The following is a 19,009-nucleotide window of genomic DNA, read 5'->3' on the forward strand; positions in this document are numbered from 1 at the left end:
AGTCTAGTGTCTAGGTGTAAAATATGCAATTTTACTAAACAATATAATACGTTTCTTTTAAAAAAAATCACATAGAAATAGATGTAATTGTTATAGCACCTTTTTATTGGTATTTGTGAATACAAAGATACTACCACATAATTTCCGCTTTATTATTCCACCTCAGGATCCAATGAGAGCCCCTTCAGGTGTTGCTGTCTTTGTTGTCCTCATACCTGCCCGCGAGGTGCTATAAGCTTGCGGCTCAAACTACAAGGGGTGGGAATCTTTGGGCACCTCATGATTAATTTATGATTGAATGTGCCAAAATGTGATTAAAAAGATTTTAGGCGCATCTTGTTTTTTTCCTTTCTACAGTCATATTTTAAGATGTGGTTGGTATATATTTTTTTCCTGTAAGACTCAATAAGTAGTGTTTGCTCAGACAGAATGCAACCCTGCATTATAATTTTGAATTAACTTTGATTATTATGATACTGATAAGCCCTCAAAAAATGTGTACAGGCAGTTGTAAAACAAAGCCACAGTTACATGTTTACAACTGTTGTGGACAATTAATATACACAGAACACGTGACCCATATATGACAGCTGATAGAGGGGTACATTAGTAAGGTCCTGCAATATTTCTTTCCACTAAGCTAAGCTGTACACAAGTGCACTCTTTTATAACATCTTTGAGTGTGCATTACATTATATTACATTAGGGTATGCCAAAGTCACTAATTCAAAAATTAATGAGAAAGCCAAAATTTAAAAAGCCCCCTCATTGCACAGAAGCCATAAAAAGCTGAAAGTGTTGTAACACTATTTATGTAGTTTTGTCTATCACAAAATGAATTTTGGGTTTAAATGTTTCCCCTCATTCAAAGGCATAAGAGTACAGTCATGCATGAGAGCAATGGGACTGTGTGTGTGTTGCCATAGAGGGCTGACTTTCCTAAACTGAATTTGGGTAAAGAGAGTGCCTACTTGAAAACCTAATTATAATGTTATGTCAATGGATGCAGAATATTTCAAAAGAGAATTCTAATGCATCTAAGAATCAATGTTATTCCCACCCCTACAAACTACTCATAATTGAATTTTAAAGCAACACCCTCCCAATAATAAAAAGATAAAGATACTTGTTTCTCAGTTCAAATGAAAAAAAGCTCCTAACATCAGCTACTGTAGAGAAAAAAAATAGCTTTTTGTCTTAAAATCTATTACTGAGTATCTGACACTTCTCAATTCTGGTGTAAAAAAATCCTTAATACTGACTAGCATGATAACATGTGGAGCGTCTCTTTACTTACTCTCTTCTCTCACAGCAGCTGCATTTCCACACATTTCCTCTGACCAGCTTTAAAAAACAAAATGACCTGCATCATGGAGATAAAGACAAAAGCAAAAAAAAATGGCCACAGTAACAGTTTAACCATGTTGTACTGCTTAAAGGAATAATTTGTCAAACCCAAAACAGCACAAAGCCTCCAGAAATCTCCTGATACCCAAACATGCATTGGCTTATTAAGGGAAAAAATGTGAGCTTAATTTTATTCGTTTGTCAAACCATTCCTTTCATCACATTCAGATCCAGTGAATGACACTGTGGAAACAGCAGCTACTGTGGGAGAAAAAGATCCACACCCATAACACTACACAAATCACTACCATACAGAGTAAGGCAACTTAGTCAGGGTCTGACACTACTGGTTATCTGCACTATAAAAAGAAAAAAAAACTACTTTCAGTCATTGCATCAACAATCACTCGCCAGTTACAATTCTTCAACACGTAAATGACAAACAAACACACCCACAGTCACCTTCCAAATGTCTCTTGACAGCTCACACTCACTCTTCTCTTCAACTCACAACAAATATAAAAAAGCACATTCAATGTCCAAGAAAGTCACTGCAAACTTGCCCCCATTACTCTGCCCCTTCTTTCTCTGCTCTGTGTAGTCTGTCATGATCCATAACCAAAACCCACATAACGGAAAGCCTCTACACAAATCAAAGTGTCCTGCTAGTGTGCTACTGGAAGTCAGGAACCATTTAGAAAACCTTTATTTTTAACAGTGTACTGCTGGTAGAATCAACATGCAAAAGTCCTGTTATATCATGTAGATGTATGTAGAGGTCAGCTGACAGCAGATTTAGGACCATTATTCTGGGATGTCTTTATAAGTCTCCCAGTTTAACTTCCATTTCTCAATCTGTAAAGTTATTGATAAAGGCTAAAAAAATCTCCTCCTTATCATTAAGCTACTACTGGTCAGTCTTCTACATCGTGTATTTTATGCTGGTAAAGGAAATAAAAAGTTTTCTAAGGCCCCTCCCATCCTTCCTTCCCCTTTTATCTGCTTCAGTCTCTCAAATTGTTGATGGAAGCGCAGATCTTAAGGGCAGGGCCTAGTTTGATGTTCATTGTGGTCATGAGATGCTCCTCCTTGAGCAAAAGCAGTGCCTGTCCATCAATCTCCTGAGACAGGAACTGACCAGCAAGGTCCTCACAGCCTGGAAGATCACATCAGAGAGGAGAAATGAGAGACAGATGGTGAAGACTAGTATTATGGTGAAGTGGTGTAGTATTAAAGTGATCCTACACCACCAATATAGTCTCCAGAGAACTACCACTTTATTTAACTATGCAATACACAACGGAAATGTATAATGATATGCAAATGTTCATTTGATATGCTGGCCGTTGTAAAGAAAACTCACCTTGCAGAGAGGAAATAAACCTACAAACTTCTTCCACACTCCAGTGAGCAGGGCTAGAAGATAGGAAGTGGTCCCCATCCAATGGGAGGCTGCCTTGAGTAGTGTCATCCAACTGAGGGCCGCAGTGGACAGGACGAGGGCACGAGAATGAGGAGCTCGGAGAGAGGGAGAGTGAGTCTTCCTCCTCTTCCTCTCCTTCATAACTAGAGATGTCTTCAGATCGACTGGATTCTGAACGGCACTGAGAGAACCCAAGCAGAGAAAAAGGAGAGAAAACTAAGTAATAATTTGATCCTGTATGTGCTAAAATATTACAGTTAAAGCAAGCATAATATAACAGAAACATTTAAATGTCAAGCTGAGACTTTACACTTAGATGTATTTTTCAGTTAATACAATGAATTATTTAGCAGCCATTTTGAAAAAAATATACATATGTAACTTATGAAGCCTTCAGGGGAAGTAATTGAGTCCTTCCCTCAAAAACCATGACTTTAAAAGGTTTGACCTTACCACACTGTTTTTTTTTTTTTGCTCCCTATAAAATATTTGTACAGGACCGCTTGCTTCAGTTCATCATTCAGCACTCACCTTTACTGAAAGGTGTCTGCCTGCTATTTTAGCACAAGCAATCTCTGAGCTGCTCCTGCGAGGTCCCCTGCGTCTGGCAATGGCATCCTGCACCCCAGCGGCTGACTGCTGCTCTCCTCCACCACGACCACGACTAGTGCGAAAATGATGGCTGCAGCTTACATTATACCTTAAACAGTGAAATACAGATGAACAAAATGCTCTCAAAGTCAAAGGCTGAAGGCCACATTCATATTACAGTCAGTACACACTTACGGTACAGCAAGACAGGATTGATAAAATCTGTAAGGCATTAAACTTCGTCACAGTGATTAAGGCATGGAAACGTACCATTCTTACTCATCTAATACTTAAATATAATTACGTCTTTCCAAAATTAATTACCTATTGATTTAATAAAAAATACAATTGCATACAGTTTCTTTATTAACAAGTTAAATTATTAGATAATAATTCATAAAGTATCATTACCAGCAATAACTTGTGGAAGAGATAAGTGCAGCAAATTAGATGATGAAGTAGCTCCAAATATGTTACTTTTTTTTTTATTATTTCAACAAAACAGTCATAGCTTATTCATGTTTTATTAAAACTCATGATGTGCTACTATACCTTTTAGCACAAGTTTTGGAGCAGAAACGTTTGGATCCTCTGAACTGGCTTGCTGGGGCAAAGCTCTCACAGAACTCACATTTCAGCACTGGAAATGTAGACAAAAGTACACCAAGTCAGCTACAGTTCAGTTTTACGGACAAGACAGTATCATATAAACGATGATCAGAAATGGATCAGCACCTGGCAAACACACTCACCAGAAGGGGCATTGTTTTCAGGCTGCAGGGCACGAGGCATGGCAACAGGAACGCCTTCTGCTCGCTCTTTTACTGGACCAGTTATCTGTTGGTCAAAAATAAGTATGTTTTCTACCTAGACACAAACTTTCAGACACTTGCCAGTTATGGTAGCATTATTTATAAGTACAAATTTCAAATGTTTCATTCAGAGAAATACTGCTCTTCTTGATTAAAGAAAATTGTAATTGTAATATAGTTCTGATAAATCAGAGTGAGGTGTTCAAAGGGAAAATATCAAGAAGAAAAAAATGAGACCCAAAAGGGGAATTCTACCCAGACAGGAGAGATACAAATAAGACAGATTTACAAAATGATTAAACAGAGGTGCTGAGATTACACCAAATAGGAAGTTTAAGTAATATTACTTTGAAATTTTCTAATATATAGTAAACTTCAATCTGGTCATAGGCTAAATGGATATCTGGATATTAGAGGCCTGTGTGAAAGGTTAGAACTTATCTTCTAACAGAAAGACTTACTGGAAAAGGTTCTGCTCCCTCTTGGATGACAAATCCTTCAATCAGGTGAGTGAGCACCTGTGGTTTAACTACAGCCTGGGGAAGAGGGGCCCGTTCCCCCTGAACCCCACCTCTAGGCAGAGGTAGAGGTAAGGAGAGAGTTGGTGGAGTGGAGAATGCTACCTCTGGAACTATAGCGGGAGAGGAAGAAAAAGGAAAAGTTAGGTAGACAGAATAGAGAGAGAGAAAGAGGGAGACAGAATGTAATGGTCCATTCACCATAAAAATAGGACATTCATTGTCAGTTTGTCTGCCATAAACATACACTATCACACTCACCAGTGTCCAAAGAGGGAGCAGGTGACAGGGGAGGGGCGGTGTCAGATACTGATGGGCAACAATGTACAGAAGCCTCTGTTGACATCTCATTAGTTACATCTGATTCTGATTTCCTTTTCAGTGAACCAATCACAGGCTTTATCTAGAACATAAAGAAATGAAATCTACCGTGTGAGACTTTGAGGAGTGAAATGTCAATTGGTGCCAAAATCACTTATAAGGCACTTTTATTTATCAACAGACAGAACATGCATCTCCAATGAACAATTAAAAAGACACAAACTAAAAAAATGAATCCCTCCTGCTGTGATAAACAATGAATCCACATGAATAAAGTAATATGTGGGAACACCCTGCTGTAGTTTCCTACAACGTAATGTTTTGCTTCTAACATATAATGAATGTGCATAGATTTATTTATTACATGTATAGATTTTTAAGTATAGCTTATACATTGTACTATGTATTAATAAATCTATAGACGACATATAGTATAGTGTAGCATAAAGTACATGCAAATAATATGCCCTTTTATATAAGTGACTTATTCATGTCCTACTAGTTGCAGGTCAGGCTCTTTCCAGCATTAACATTATCATCTTAAGATGATTTTTTTCTGATATGAACCTCTCAATCACTAAAATTTCATTTATATAGAAACAGCTTTACACAAATCCATGTCCAAGCTTTCCATGAGCAAGCCAAAGGTAACAGAGGCTAGGAAAACCTTCCTCAGCGCATGAGGAAGTCATAAGGAAGTCTTTGGTCAACACCAGAGAGCACAACAAAAACAAAGCAGAAGTAAAAGTGAACTAATAGGGATGAAAAATGAAGGCAGAAGGAGGTCAGTGATTCTGTGAGAGAGTAGCAGGTGCAGAGGCCTTTTAAGCTAAAACAGCATCCTTGCTCGGCCAAGAGGGCACGGGATTATGAGGGGGTTTGTAGGCTCATGTTAAAGCAAGGAAAAATTTACCCTGTAAAAAAAGCATCCAGGGTCCATGCAAGAGAACCCAGCAACAGACAGGCCAGAGAGAATATATGCAGTCTGGTTGGTGGTTAATAGAAAACTCACAAAAAAAAACTATAACTATGATAAGATTATGATAAAGAGAGGGTCTGCCATAACTAAACTACATTTGCCATAAATGTGTGTGAGTTAAAGGTAGTGTGAACTGAATGCACAGTTGCTTGCACTGCACTCAAGCTACATTTTAATAATATATTGGCTGTGAATTTTGTTTTATGGCAACAGGTGGGGTCAGTGGGTATTTTAATACTTACCTGAGCTGTACCAGAGTGATCGAACACAGAGTCTTCAGCTGGGGTAACTGCACCACTGTTATCTTGCCCATCAGCAGAATGGCCGATAGATGAAGAAGCACTCTGGTTCATCGCTGCATTCTGACTGGTCTGCATCTGAGATACAGGATGGGCACTTTGGACTGATTTAAGGCACACTCCTGCTCCACCTGTTTCCATTGCTGTCACCATGGTGACCACATTGCTAGAGGAGCTGTTAATGGTAACAGTGGGTGCTGCTGTACCATCTTGGTGGGGGCAGCAACTGCGGGCCTGGGCCACGGCTAAAGGCTGTGAGTTTCCCATTGTGCCTTGTCTAGCTCCCACCAGTTGGACTGGAACATGAGGTGGGTGATGTGTCGTCTGTCCGCTGCTGGGAGGGGCCGGAAGAATGGGAGGAGGGTGCCGAGGGGGAATCTGTGTTGGCATTCGATGACTCTGTGCTGTTTTGGGTTGGATAGGCACTGGCCCTGACCCATGTGCCACTTTCTCTGTGCCAAGGTTTCCCCCAGCCTGCTGCATAGGCTGAACCACCAGTGTCTGAGCTGCCATGTTGGATTTGGGTGCCACAGAACCCACAGGGTAACCCTGGGAAGAAGTGGAAACATTGGAGGTGGGCACTAAAATGTGTGTTACCGTGCCAGCAGCAGCAGTCACACCACGTGCCTGGCATAGTCCAGATGGAGAGAGCAAAAGCTGGGACAGAGGAAGTGAGGAAGATGTTGAGGAGGATGAGGAAGTAGCTGAGGTGGCGCTGCAAGGCTGTTGAGTGGACAGGTTGGCAGAGTTCGGAGCCTTGACACTGATTCCAGTCAGTGTAGTGTTGCTGTTTGAGCTGTACGTGGCAAGTTTGGTGTTGGCAAGCTGCTGCTGTTGGGCTGTGATCTGTTGCGTTGACTGACCAAATTGCTGCTGCTGAGGCTGACCAAGAGAATATGACCCTGGAAAAAAGAGACAAAGAATATTTTAAACAAATAACAGTGTTATTTTAACTAAAATATTTTTCAACTGTTAATATATTGTATTAACTCTTAGCATGCAGTTTCATTTTCAACAGGGAAGTTATTAAACTAAGTATAAAAAAAAAAAAAGTCATAGTTTATGGCATGGAAAAAAGGCTGCACCTAAGTATTATTATGTAAACCTGATACTTATTTTGGGCATTAGATGAAGTTATTAGTTGAAGACAATATGAATGTAATGCTTTTTTTTTATCTACTGTGAAACACTACTTCCATTTTGTACTATTCTGTTCTATATTACATAATTTATTGGGAAAAATAAAAAACACTTTTTTCAGTTCATTCTAATCTAAAATGTATTTGTGCAATTTCTTCTTTTAGTGTAAACAGTATAACGATAACTACATTGGCCCCTGTGTTTCATCAATGGACTGCCAGGTCAACCTAGAGTATTCATTCAGTGGCCATGCAGAGCTATGAAACATGCACTCTAATAAACAAGCCCTCACCATTATCCTTCCTGTCTGGAAACTCAGTTTTGACAGCAGCCACTCGAGGGCTGGACACACATCGTAGGGCCAGGTTCTGCACCTGTAGAGACATAGGGGGGTAAGTATAAAAAGGCAGTTAGATACAATAAGTGACATGAGACAGAGACATTACAGAACATCTAAATTGTCTAAAAAAAAACACACACACAAAATGCTTTCAATCTCATACTATTATGAACTTCAGAATGGATGTCAGTCTTACCTGGTCATTGTCTGACTGATTACTTGAAGATGTGGGAGGAACTTCCTGCTGCTGCTGAGGCTGCAGGGGCTGCTGTTGCTGGGGCTGTTGCTGGGTAACTGTTGCCACAGCAGCTGTTGCTGTCCCACCAGGCATGAAGATGAGCTGAGAAGTGAGAGGGGCCCTGAGAGATCGGTTTACCTTTTGAAAATAAAGAGAGAGAGAGAGAGAGAGAGAGAGAGAGAGAGAGAGAGAGAGAGAGAGAGAGAGAGAAACAAGCATACAGACAGACAGATACATAACAGGTTCTTTTGGGGAAACAAATAGGTATAACAACTGTATAGTTCAAAGCGTATACTGCAGCTGTAATTGGGCTTAGCAAAAACTTCACTTTACCTTAAGCTGTGTTAAGATTCCTAATTTGTTAAGTCAGACTTAATACTAAATGTTTAGTTAAAGCTCAAGCTATTTTGGAATTTATAAATTGCATATTAATTATACTTATAATGTGACAGTGTCAGAAATTTGATATTGCAGGGTACAAAATATCCCAATAACATTAACATTAAAATTGTGTCCTATCCATATTATGACCTGGACCTAACAACGAGGAAACATATCTTTCTCATGGCAAAGTAGATTAAACTGTATGTACAAACATTCAAACTCACTCTCAGATACATCTGTCCCTGCCCAGCTGAATTTCCACCCAGCAAAACTGACTGGCTAAGAGCTGACGATGTTGCAGATGTTGCTGGGCCCATTGGGCGGGGATTTGTCATGGTCCCACCTCCAGATGTGGTGCTTAAATTGCCCTATATGTAAAACGCCAGTAAGCATAACATAAACATGACCAAGTAACATAATTTCACACTTAATGTCTCAGCTGTACACTACACCATTAAAAATACTACAACAAATCATATTTAGTTTACAGGAATCAAACTTAATGTATATTATCTGCATAAACTCGCTATGGAAATGGCAAAGTGACAAGATTTACGGTGCACTGAGATGTGCTAGAAGCTGCAGAGACGCTGTTGCTAGGAGAATTGGACTGGCGACTGGCAGCAAGGGTGGCCTGGAAGAGATAAGCAGAGTATAATTGAAACTGGCCACTAACTGGGAAATGCAGTTCCCTTCATTAACGCAGTCATCAAGCTTATCCTGGAGGCAGCCAAAGTCAAATCAACTATATCATATTTAACATACCTTTAAGAAAATATGTATGGAAAGGTTGTTGTGAATATTTAGACTGACAAATATATGAATCTAATGTTTTCTCTGAAAATGCCATGGTGATAACATCTAAAAAATGTATTCATGCATCATAGATTACGATGATTTTACCAATATAGACAGCCTGTAAACAACTACATTATCATCATGTTATCTCTTTAGCTTACTTTAATTTTTATTATGAACTAATTTAACAAACGCATGTTGTCTTTTTGTAAGTATGTCACAAAACATAGACAGGCCACATTCTTCTCACATACCTAAGAGTGATATGTAGTAACTGAATGTGTCTTACTTGTTGCACAGCAGCAAGATTGTGGAGCTGGGCACTGTTGATCTGTTGTTGCAGCATCAGCTGCTGGAAATATTGTGCTGCGTTGGGCTGTCTCTGTAGAGCCTGAAGTGCCTGTGCACAAATAAAACATTTCTATTCAGTACAGTAAGGTTCAATTTATATTCTATTCCATTAAATCCTATTTACATCTACAAATGTGTCAATATAAAAACTATGTTTGCCATCATATAAAGAGACAACTGAACAGTGTGGGTAAATGATCTGCACACTATCAGCTGACTGAGCATGTCAGTTTGATCATTTATGTGTCATGACACTTTTTTCTCCTCTGCATGTATGCAGCACAAATAGAGAGATGCTTGCAAGATAGAAGTATGAAAAAGCAGGTCACATTTTGCTCCTTAAAAACTCAAGCACAGAAATCTGGGTTTCATATAAGGAAAGTAATTCAGGAATATGGAATTCAGCGTAGTAGATGTAGTGAATGCACAAAAGATAGATACGCACTTACCTGAACAGCTTGTCTCTCATAAAGAGACATCTGAGAAATCTGAGGGCGAGAATTGCCCCCAGATGGGGCATTCCCATTGGCAGTGCCAGAATTCCCTTGTTCCTCTGCTTGCTCCATGCTTTCATTTTTCAACATGGAAATACAGAAAAGCAAAAAACATGAACCAATATTTGACAAATTCATTACAATCATTTACATCAAACTTCTCATGACAAGACACAAGATTTCTGTTTTGTAGTAAAACATTCATTAACATTTCATGCTTCAAAAAATCACAAAATTTCACACTTGTTTAAAAATACTGTTCAAATATTCACAGTAAAAATATCAATTTGAAAATTCAGTGTTCAAAACTAAAGTCCAAATATTTGGAATAAAAACATTACAGAATATTTATTATTGCCGAATTGCAGTCAGTGAACAACTGTGGGATATTCTGTTATAATTCTTATTAGTAATGTTGAGCATTATTATTACAATGCTAGTACACTCCCTGGCTGAATAAGAATTCTACACTCATTGTCTATTCTCCCAGCTCCACTAACCATACAGGTGCACTTTGAAGTTCTACAAATACACACTGTGACCCATCTGATAAGCTGCACATACTGCTCAATTTTCAATGTTCAGGACCCCCACACGATCACCAAACTGAGGTATGAGGTGGATCATTCTCAGCACTGCTGTGTCACTGACGTGGGGTTGATAACATGCATTGTGTTTGCGTGAGAGGATCGGACAAAGACAGTGTTGCTGGAGTTTTAATTTTGCATCTTAAAGATGGACCAACAGGGCAGCTGTATTTGATTGTGGCCAGTGACTGGCTTTAGTGTTACAAATCCAGTAACTCTTATCAGTGCAACAAAACAAATACCATGTAACTGTCACTCAAAAGCATTGCTGAGAATGATCCACCACTAAAAAAAAAATTATACCTGCTCTGTGATGGTCCTGTGGAGAGCAAGGAAAAATAAGCTTTTCAAAGTATGCAGAGCAACAGATGAACTGCAGTCCGTAACTGTAAAAATAAGTTGCATTTATATGATCAGTGAAGGTAAATAAATGGTTAAAAGCGAGAGTAGAAAATTAGAGTTAGACATTTTTTAGCCAGGCAGTGTATTTGTATTATTTCCATCACAACTGTGCGACATTATATCCCCTTTTTTAAAAAAAATAAAAATAAATCACGTTATTACTTTGGGAAGTATTTGTGTTATTCTCATCACTGTGAGGTTATCTGCTATTATTCAAGTGACTGTGTCTCTTATATTTTTAAATAAAAAATAAAGCCTTAATTTAGATTTAAAGTTCAATATACAAGCAAATGCTGAGACTTATAAAGTAAACAAACTAATATCGTGGAAAAGTGATGGCTCACTCAGCCTAGATGCCCAGCGCCGACGCAGGATTACTGAGCAGGAGCTCGTGGACTAGGACTGAATGATTAACGCAGATAAAGCTGGTGGAGCACGTTTCTCTGTTCAGTGCTTCATGTTTTTGCTTTTATTGTAAGGTTTTTCTGGGTGCTCTCTTCTCTGAGCCGTTAGCATTTAGCTCTTCAGCTGAACGTCTCTCTATCTCTGTGTTTCACCTCTTCTTTGGATCCGGCTCCTCTTCTCTCCGGCGCTGATAGGACCCTCGCTCTGTTTCTCTCTGTGTTTACTGCGTGTTTTGTTGTTTATTCGTTTTCCGACTGTTTGTATGTTAGTGTTTATAGTCCGTTATCACACAGAGGTCCCGCCCCCTCCGAACTCTACACAGCGCTTCTTCCGGCGCAAGCTGCGACGTAGGCCAGCTCTAAATATCAAAAGCGCGCGAGAACAGGGGCTGACCGTGAACTAGATAATAATTGAGTCGACTCCAACTCTCGACTCCTCAACTCCACTTGATGTAAACAATATAAAAGAATCTTCTTTGAATTGGGAGCATCACACAAAGAAAAAATAGTTTAGCCAGATAATATGTGCATTAATTCTAATTTGTCCAATACCTGAAAGACATTTTCTTTGATAGGCCTTAACTCACTCTAGGTTTAACTCATCTAGTTGACACGTCCTGTTTGTGGAACAACCATAAATTAACAAGATTAAACCTTATAATTATCAACAATAGTGTTGCTTTTGCACATACAGCATTGGGGTTGTTGGTTCAATCCCTGTCTCGTGTCACTGTCTGTAGGGTTTTCCCAGTGTCTGTGTGGGTTTCCTCTGGGTGCTCTGGTCCAAAAGCATGGAATTGAAGAATCAATTATCAGTTTCAACAGACTGCAAATATTAATTTATTCATTCATTAATTTTCTGCAACTTTCTATCTAGTTTAGGGTTGTGATGGGTCCAGAGCTTATCTCTGGGCACAAGGCATAGACACACCCTGAACATGATGCCAATCCATGACAGGGCACAAACCCCTCACACACGCACACACTCACACTTATGATCGTGATATTGTCGCATAAAATGTCGAAAACATGCGACTATTTTACGAATTGCAGTCTTCTAAATATGTGACTATATCACGAGTAGGTGTCAGACCGTGTTGGGCTATGCAAAAGTGTCCATAAGTGTGAGTGTGTGCGTGTGTAAGGGGTGTGTGCCCTGTCATGGATTGGCATCATGTTCAGGGTGTGTCTATGCCTAGGTAAAGAGCTGTAGGCTTTAATGCAAAGAGAAACTGAAAGTAACGTTTACTTGCTGACTCGTGGAACAGATCAGCAGTGACAGATTCATAGGCGACATCACCTTTTTTTTTAATCTTAATTCTGGTGAAAAAACTAGATGAAAAGAAGAAAACTAAGTAGAACAACTCAGTAAACATGCATAAGAGAAGGATCTCAAAGGGAGGAGCATGGGCATGTCATGTGTTTAATGGTAAGTGGAAACAAAAATGCTGTATCACCTGTTACTACCAACACAAAGCACAGCCTGGTGTTTGCATCAAAACCGGATGGATCTGAATTACCCAGGAGCTTTGACAAAACACACTAGTAAGTATTTTTCAGATTCTCATATTTTAAACGTGTTTTTTAAAAAAATATAGAAAAGTACACAGTAATGTACTTGATGTCAGTGTAAGATCGTTTAAACAAACGTTTGTCACAAATAATAATGACATGAATGTGACAGTAAACCAGTGGAGGTGTAAAGTATATTTTTCCTGGTTTATTCAAAACATTTAACTACGTTTTAAAAAATAAATTAGCTAAAAGTATAGGCAAGAATTTAATCAGGTTATAATTATATATATATATTTTTTTATATTTCAGCTTTCCTGTCACACTCACTGGATTTCAACTGCTATTTCCTTCTTAAAATTTGAAGGGGGGTTGGGTGAATTATCAGTAAAAAGAATCCATGGCGTCAAAAACCATACGAGGTCAGTCTGGAAGAACTTCAGAAGATACCAATGAGCCAGTGGAGAGAAGAAAACATTTGTCTGGGAAAAAACATGTAGAACAGTTGCAAAACATTAAGGTAGTTCAAGTGAAAGGGGTAACAGATAGTGAGAGGAAAGGAAAAGTGGGGAATAGCAGGCCATGGAAGTCAAACCCTAAAAAAGATCTGAGGGTGTCTGACCTGAGAATAAAGGTAGAGAAACATAGTGTAAGTGAGAAAAAAAATGGAGAGACAGTAGTAAAAGAAGAGAAAAATGGAAGCACATTGAGAGTCAAAAATGATGTAAAAAATGGAATAAGGAACAGAGGTGAATTTGAAGAAACAATTCATCAAAAGTGTGAAGAAGAAAAAAAAAGTGGATTGTCTAAAAATAGGAAAAGCACGGATGGAGGAAAAAAAGTAGAGAAGAAAGCACCGATAACAGAAACTAAACAATTGTTCAGTGTTGACGACTATCTGAAACTCCTGAGGTTATTAAAAATTAACCTGCCCAGTGGAGTGGTGAACCTAAAGGTCATCGAACGCTCTGCAGACCCAGATATCATCAAGGATGCCCAAGCTATCATTCGAGACCTGGAAAGCTTTAAACTGAAGTTTACTGTTAACCCTCGCCTGGGATGCCGCGAGGTTAAGCATGCCCTGAATCTGAAAAAGAAAGGGGACACACAGGAAATCACAAGAATCATTTTCTTTGGAAATGCCAAAGACTCAGAAGAAACCTTAAAGAAAAACTGGGACACAAATGCATCCAATAGAGGGCATGGGTTCATAATGAGTGACAGATACAGGACCGAACCCATCTCCACACCTGCCATGTATGCCACAGCAATGACAAGGAGCTGGGGATATCTGGAGCCAGGACAAAATCTTGCAAATATCACAAAAGGTGTAAGGGTGAATGTCCAAGCGCTTGAGAAGATGGAATACTCTGATGAATCCTCCTTCAGGTCCACAGAGTCCAGTCCACAGAGATTTGGATTTTATTTTTCAAACCCAGCAGACGAAATAGAATGTCTTAAGTTCTTCCATGAACAGGTTACATCAAAATATGACAAAATAATGTATACTAAAGGCAACAAGGTGGAGTGTGGATTTCTTACAGGCAATCTGGACTTTTTAGCAGAAGCCAGACAAAGAACAGGCTCCAGTAAATACAAGACATGCACAGACAATATCATAATTGAATGTAAAGGGACAACTGGTCACATGGTGGACAAACTGTTCAAAAAGCCACCTAATGGAGGTCGTCAAGTTCAGTTCCTCAAGACTCATGAGCACTTTTACCAAGCACAGGCCTACATGTACATACTGAAAAGTGCACTACAAACCTCTACCATCAGAGCTGCAATGGTGGTCAGACATTACCACAGTGATGGCAGCAAATCAAGAGATTTCTACTGGAACTACCTGAGGGAGGAACACACTAAGGAAATTCATGAGATGAGACTTCACTGCGAAGAGGAGGCTCTGGCTCGATTCCTGGCAGTGCTCAGTCTCATCTTCCAAAAGGAAACAGATAGTTTGGAAAAAACATGACAGTTGTTGACACTGAATATCTATATTTTTCCAAGATTGTTCTTGATCAGGAATGTTTATGCAATAGTTTGTGTTCTATCCAGAATAACAATTTTTCCCACTAAAATCTTATAAAAACTCTCCTTTCCCCAAAAAAGAGTAATGATTGGAGTTAATTTAAAGCCAAAACACTGTGCATTAGTGAATTGTGATTTGAATGTTGTGCAATAAATTTTCCAGAAGTTTGCACATACAGGACTGGAACAAAAACAGGTACAAGATGATATGAATGAATGAAAAGTAAAAAAGGGTGTGTGAAATGTAAATCTGCAGATCTGAAAAATGATCTGAATGAAGTTTTTGAACTTTAATAAACTGACGCTCAAAGGATGTTGTAAGCCTTCAGTCACAAGTTATGATTTCAATATATTTTGTCATAAAGCTAACTCCATTTGAATACTACCTAACAAACTGCTTTGCCTATGATGATATATGCGGTATTTACCCAATTTTCTGTAGTTTTAAAGTGCAGCTGGGAATGATGTAGAGTAATAACTGCACGCTTAGTATAACAGTGTGAACAGCAATACTTAATAATCTGCAAATCTCTCTAATATGCAATGTAAACTTCACAAAAAATTTGTGAAGGAATTGTTCAAATTGGATTTCAATTATAAAATATTAAAAATGAAAATAAAAATTTCTAAATACATGCACTTGGTCTGCTGTTACACTGAGATAGCACTGCGCTGTGAAAAATGTTTATAGCAGCTCTGTTCAGAATAAAGCACCGCATACCATAATGACAGCTAGTGGAGAAGTTGTGTCTTTCTCGTAAACACTTGATTCACAGGCATTTCTCTATCAGCGGATCCTCATCATAGTGGAGAAACGTCATGTTTGTGCGGCACTTAATCTGTAGTAAAATATATCAACCTTTGGTGGTTTAGATTTTGCCAATTCATGAAAGTCTAGAAGAGAACTGGTGAAAATCAGGCTTAATAAAGAACAGAAATGCATTAACAAGGTCAGAGACATGTGAACCACCACATTTTTAAACATAAGTGACATAAAGCTTATATAATATCAACATCTTATAAACAGTCTTCATTTTCTGCTTATATATACGTTATCTTGCACACTGATGTTTTGTAAAACAAGTTACATTTTGTTACTATTTCTAGTAAAAATAAAATGGTATTAGAACAAATAACAATAAAAAAACATATTTATGATTATTAATATTATTATTATGTTTTCCTGAAAATGTCTACACAGTAATTATGGTGATAATTTATTTTATTTATTCCAAATGCAAAAAAATGTGTTTTATATCATAGAAACTTCACTTTATATAAATTGTGAGCATATATTGTGTCTTCCTTAGATGAAATAATTTAAATAAATATATATATATCACTCAAGAGAACCAAACGGAGTAGGGGAGGGTGTAGACTAATTTGTGAACAAAACTTCTCGAAGTTCTATGTAAGCTCTAGAAAAACAAAATCCTGGACGTTTGTGAAATTCCGCCCGGACATTTTTTTAAGTCTAAAAAAGAGGACATGTCTGTTCACCCTACTTCAAGTATTGTGTTAATTTAATTGTGTTAATAACTGAATTGTTACACATTGGTAAATAAATCTGCAACCGATTCTCACGCTTGGTTTGGAGTGATTAATGACATCTACAGATCCATAAACTATGTAGCTAGCTAATATAATGAACAGTAGTTACTAAATGCTGTTAATTCATAATGGTTCTAAGAACAGAAACAAGTGATTACTTAGTCTCAAATACACACACAAATACAAACAGTTAAAATAAAGTCTGCCTTTCTTACTTGGCTTTAGGTGGAGAAACATGAGGTTTGCTTGTTTTAGCTCTCCAACTATATCCATCCGTCTCCTGGCAACAGGGTATTACGGTTTTACACACAAACCAAAAAGAATGGCAGATTTTCATAATGTAGTGGAGTAAAAAAACCCACAATATTTGACTTTGAAATGTAGTGGACTTGAAGTAAAAATGTGCCCAAAATGTAAATATTTCAGTAAAGTACAGATACAGGAAATACTACTTAAGTACAGTAACAAATTACATTTATTTCATTACTGTCCACCACTCACATTTACCAGACAGCGAGCATATATCGGTCCACCAGCGTAAAAAGGTTGGCACACCACTGACTAAACTGCTGCTGGTCCACTATCAGACAACTCAGATTACTGTCCTGTGTACAGGATATAACTTACTTTTAATATCCTCAAACAGGAGACTTCCTGCTTTTTTTTTTAGACTTTTATTCTGGAAAACAAACTAATACAAATTACCTACAACTATGGGAGATATAATGAGTATGCCTCATAAAATGATTATGCTGAATATGTGTCAGGAACGTGCGGACTGACGGGAGGCGGACGCACTTGCTAATAACACAGACCTTTATTTAAAGATCACAACAGCATACTTAGAAAAAAAAGACCTAGACAGGGAGACTTGGACAGAAAAACAGAGACTTAAATTAAAAAGAGACAGATACAAACTAAACCTAAACAGAGGGAACTAGACAGACAGAGACTACAAAAGTACACCAAGCACAGGAAAGGAAACACTAACCGACCAGAGAAGCAAACTAGAGCGACACAAACCAACTTGATAGGAACCGGAACAGACCGTCGAATGTGGAACAACAAACACACACAGAGACAAGGGAACTTAAATGCACACCACAGACAAGAAACTCCTGGGACAGCTAACGAGAGGGCAGGATTACAAATAACACTTACGGGGAGGAGGAACAAAGGTGGGACAAGGGCGGAGACATGAACAACAACAAACAGAGCTATGTGCTATGTGTAGAGAGCACATGGCGGGGAAAACAGACACGACAGGACAAGGGCATGACAATATGTTAAATATATTGACACATATGATGGATTTAAACGATGTACTAATCTAATTAATGAATAATAAAAAATTCTAATGAAGGAATGGAAAAGTGGTAAATTGTGGCACTTTGTCTAAAATTCTCTTTCATCACCAGTAGTCCACCCAGAAAACGCTGTGCAAAACACCAGTGGACCTCCAATTTTGCACTCAGTGGACCAACTGGAAAGAAACTTTGAGTTGTTAATTTCTGAATCATCAGACGACAAGTATTCTGGCCTGCTCATCATGTGTCTAAACACTGTCACGCTCAGTGACACAAATGCAATAACAGATTTTACTGAAACAAAAGAAAACCAAAAGAACCAAGCAAAACAGTAACTCATGACAAAAGTAAAACAGTGAAGACTAGATAAATAACTAAGATTAAGGGAAACAAAACTAGAGGTTATACAGAGAATGGGGCTAAACACAGATCTAAGATACTAAAGACTGACCAAGGGAGTTTAACAGGATTAAACAGAATATATACAAAGACCAGCATACGGTATGTACAGACAGAAAGTAGATACACAATGTCCACAACGCAGAAACAGTGATCTTATAAACGAGAGTACACACAAGGAACACCTGGGAAGGGAAATGAGAGGGCAGGACCATGAAGCAGACACAGGGGGAAATACTGATGACTAAGTTGGGGCTAAGACGGAGACAAGGAAGGGGACAGGAACAAAACAAAAACAGAGTCATGTGAATTAGCATATGGCAAACAAGGGAAGAAGTGAGACAAAGACAGAGCAGGAACACACTAGACAGGGCAAACTCACACTGAAGTAGGGCATGGGAATTCAGAGGATGTATAACTGCATCACCTGTACCCTGTCTGTTGATAGGTTGTTCAATAAACTCTGAGCAAAATGTTTTCAATAGAGAATTAAATACTATTTACACTAATAAACCTTTTAAAATGTTCTTTGAATGTAATTAAAAGAAATACGTTTTTCTTTTACCTGCTCCAACTAAATAATCTTTGAGTGCTCAGTATTCTTTAGAGAAATTTTAAAGGCCTTACCAGTCATTCTAATGAACTGACGATGACCAGTATTGCTCACAAAAGTTCAAAATGATATTTTCAGTTTGTTTTCAAGCAACCAGATATAGGTTTTCTATATGCCAACTGTATGCCACCGTTGTTTTATAAAATGTCACATTTAGATTAGATA

The 19,009-nt window shown here is 38.3% G+C and overlaps 2 protein-coding genes across 3 annotated transcripts; one reads left to right on the forward strand and one right to left on the reverse strand.

Annotated features, from left to right (window-relative positions):
• Nucleotides 1-101: 101 nt before the first annotated feature.
• phc1 (polyhomeotic homolog 1) lies at nt 102-11,749 on the reverse strand. 2 transcript variants are annotated; one of them, XM_066683107.1, is made up of 15 exons: nt 11,582-11,749; nt 9,991-10,108; nt 9,480-9,590; nt 8,949-9,026; nt 8,617-8,760; nt 7,967-8,146; nt 7,723-7,804; nt 6,234-7,192; nt 4,953-5,094; nt 4,635-4,804; nt 4,114-4,198; nt 3,914-4,001; nt 3,302-3,470; nt 2,711-2,951; nt 102-2,503 (listed from the first exon to the last, which is right to left on the reverse strand). In XM_066683107.1, exons 2-15 carry the CDS (start codon nt 10,105-10,107, stop codon nt 2,352-2,354), a joined length of 2,718 nt encoding a protein of 905 aa, XP_066539204.1. In that variant the 5' UTR covers nt 10,108; nt 11,582-11,749; the 3' UTR covers nt 102-2,351. The 2 variants fall into 2 exon arrangements, with proteins under 2 accessions (XP_066539204.1, XP_066539205.1); XM_066683108.1 differs by having other exon boundaries at nt 11,369-11,749.
• An 811-nt stretch (nt 11,750-12,560) lies between these two features.
• Nucleotides 12,561-16,486, forward strand: LOC136708903 (uncharacterized). The gene is made up of 2 exons (XM_066683806.1): nt 12,561-12,973; nt 13,253-16,486. The coding sequence occupies exon 2, from the start codon at nt 13,341-13,343 to the stop codon at nt 14,916-14,918; it is 1,578 nt and encodes a 525-aa protein (XP_066539903.1). The 5' UTR covers nt 12,561-12,973; nt 13,253-13,340; the 3' UTR covers nt 14,919-16,486.
• The last annotated feature ends 2,523 nt before the right edge of the window (nt 16,487-19,009 follow it).

The sequence above is a fragment of the Hoplias malabaricus genome, chromosome 10, assembly GCF_029633855.1.
Source record: "Hoplias malabaricus isolate fHopMal1 chromosome 10, fHopMal1.hap1, whole genome shotgun sequence".
Taxonomy (NCBI): domain Eukaryota; kingdom Metazoa; phylum Chordata; class Actinopteri; order Characiformes; family Erythrinidae; genus Hoplias; species Hoplias malabaricus.